At 47.0% G+C, this 2226-nt stretch overlaps 1 protein-coding gene across 1 annotated transcript; it reads left to right on the top strand.

Annotated features, from left to right (window-relative positions):
• Positions 1-672: 672 nt before the first annotated feature.
• Positions 673-1689, top strand: LOC136536928 (uncharacterized). The gene has a single exon (XM_066529061.1). The coding sequence runs from the start codon at positions 673-675 to the stop codon at positions 1687-1689; it is 1017 nt and encodes a 338-aa protein (XP_066385158.1).
• Positions 1690-2226: the final 537 nt, after the last annotated feature.

Genomic DNA, 2226 nt, shown 5'->3' with positions numbered 1-2226 from the left:
TTTATCCCTCCAAAGAAGCGTGGTGGTAATGATGGAGGTCGAGGGGGTGATGGCAGGAATTTCTTTTTGAGGGTACTTGGAGAGATGGTCGCTGGGGAGGTGGTGTGGGCTCAGGCAGTAGGAGTACCGAGGGGCGTTCTAGGAGTGAAGCTCCATCTTGGTGCAGATCTCCGGAACGCACGCAGGGGACAAAGGCAGTTGGGGGTGAGGAGGAAGAAGGCATCAGTCCTTTGAAGATCATTGATCGAACTGTGGCTCCAGCTCTGAGTGATCTGGTGCCACGGTAGAATCTATTTATGGAGGTGGATGCAAGTGTCAAGGAGCATGAGATGGGCGTTCGGGTGGAAGGTGTTGGGGGTGAAGGAAATAGTGCCCTACTTCCCATGCACGTAGATTAGGAGAAGTTGGATAGTGACGCGTGCCCAAGGGGACTGAGTCGCCCAAAAATAAAACGACTCCTGGCAAATACAAGAGGAAGCCTCGGGGGAAAAGAGAAGGATCCAATTCTGACCTTGCACCTGAGGAGCTGAAGAAGAAGCGTGATGGGGCGATGGATCTTGATGATGAGCAGGATTTAAGGGTGAAGAAATCCAAGTTATAGAGTGGTGTAGGTGCATCTATGGAAGCCGAACTTGTGAAAGCAGGACTGTCGGAACAGTCCCGCAGAGCCCAATGAAGCTCATCGCGTGGAACTGCCGGGGGTTGGGGAACGCCCTGGCAGTTCATGGCCTTCTGAATATTCAGAAGGAGGAGGACCCCGACATTCTATTTTTGTCGGAGACAAAGATGGAGGAAAATAAAGTCAAAGGTTTTCGGTGGAAATTGGGGATGACGAATTGCTTCACAAAAGATTGCAATGGGAGGAGTGGTGGTCTCGCACTCTTTTGGAAGAATGGGGTTGATTTGTTTGTTCGAGCGGTCTCAAGGTTGTACATAGATGCGGATGTGATGGAGAATGATGGTTTCATCTGGCGGTTCATGGGCTTCTATGGTGAACCAAGTTCAGATAAAAAGGATGTGTCTTGGCATGCATTGCGTGTCCTGAATGTGGCAAGATGGAGGCCATGGATTTGCATGGGTGATTTTAATGAAATACTCCTAAGCTGTGAGAAGGATGGTGGGGTGCCTCGACCCCAAGTGTGCATGGACAAATTCAAGGAAGCGTTGGATGACTGTGGCCTTCATGATCTAGGCTTCGAAGGTGATGTGTTTACTTGGCAGAATAACAGTCATACTTCTGAACATTACATTCGCGAGCGTTTAGATAGGGCTGTTGCGGATGGTGAATGGAGGGAGCGATTCCCAGGTTACAGGGTGATAAATGGAGATCAACGCCATTCTGATCATAGGCATGTCATTGTGAATACGGAGGACCTGTATGGGGGAGAAAATACTCGCCCGGGGGCTACTTTTCATTTTGAGGCGGGCTGGGTTGAAGAAGAACAATGTGGGGTGATTATCGAGAATGCTTGGAAACTTGCTACTCAAGTGAGAGGAGAGAAAGTGGAAAATGCGGTGAAGGGGGTTGCTAGTGATTTGTGGGATTGGAGTAAGAATATTTTGGGTGATCTTGAGAGGAGAATCAAATTTGCTCGTAAGAAGTTAGAGTTGCGCAGGAGAATGCCGATTAGTGCACATATAGTGGGGAGAGAGCAGATTTTAAAGTATAAATTGGAGAGGCTCGAGTAGCATAGAAATTTGTATTGGAAGCAAAGAGCACATGCTCATTGGCTAGATAATGGTGATCGAAATACAAAATTCTTTCACCGATTTGCTTCTGAAAGAAAGAGGAGGAGCCACATTTGTAAATTAGTGACGGAGGATGGATCAGTAGTGGAGCAGGAGGGGGAGAAGCAAAACGTTACTACTAATTATTATAAAAGTTTGTTTCATGCCAATGCAAGGGGGAGCACTGATGAATTATTGCAATATGTGCAGCCCAAAGTGACCCAAGAGATGAACATGTCTTTGATCAAAGAATTCACAACTGATGAAATTAAAAGGGCTTTGGACAGCATGGGCGATCTCAAAGCTTCGGGTGGTGATGGTATGCCTGCTCTATTTTACAAGAAATATTGGAATATTTGCGGTGATGATGTGATCAAAGAAGTCAAGCACTTTTTAGATGGAGGTGAAATGCCTAGCCAGTGGAATGAAACGGTGGTGGTTTTGATTCCAAAAGTGCCGAGGCATGAGAGACTCAAAGATCTTCGCCCTATTAGTCTC

This window comes from Miscanthus floridulus, chromosome 2 (genome assembly GCF_019320115.1).
Source record: "Miscanthus floridulus cultivar M001 chromosome 2, ASM1932011v1, whole genome shotgun sequence".
NCBI lineage: Eukaryota > Viridiplantae > Streptophyta > Magnoliopsida > Poales > Poaceae > Miscanthus > Miscanthus floridulus.
The sequence above is the reverse complement of the archived record's forward strand: the minus strand, read 5'-3'. Positions and strand labels throughout refer to the sequence as shown.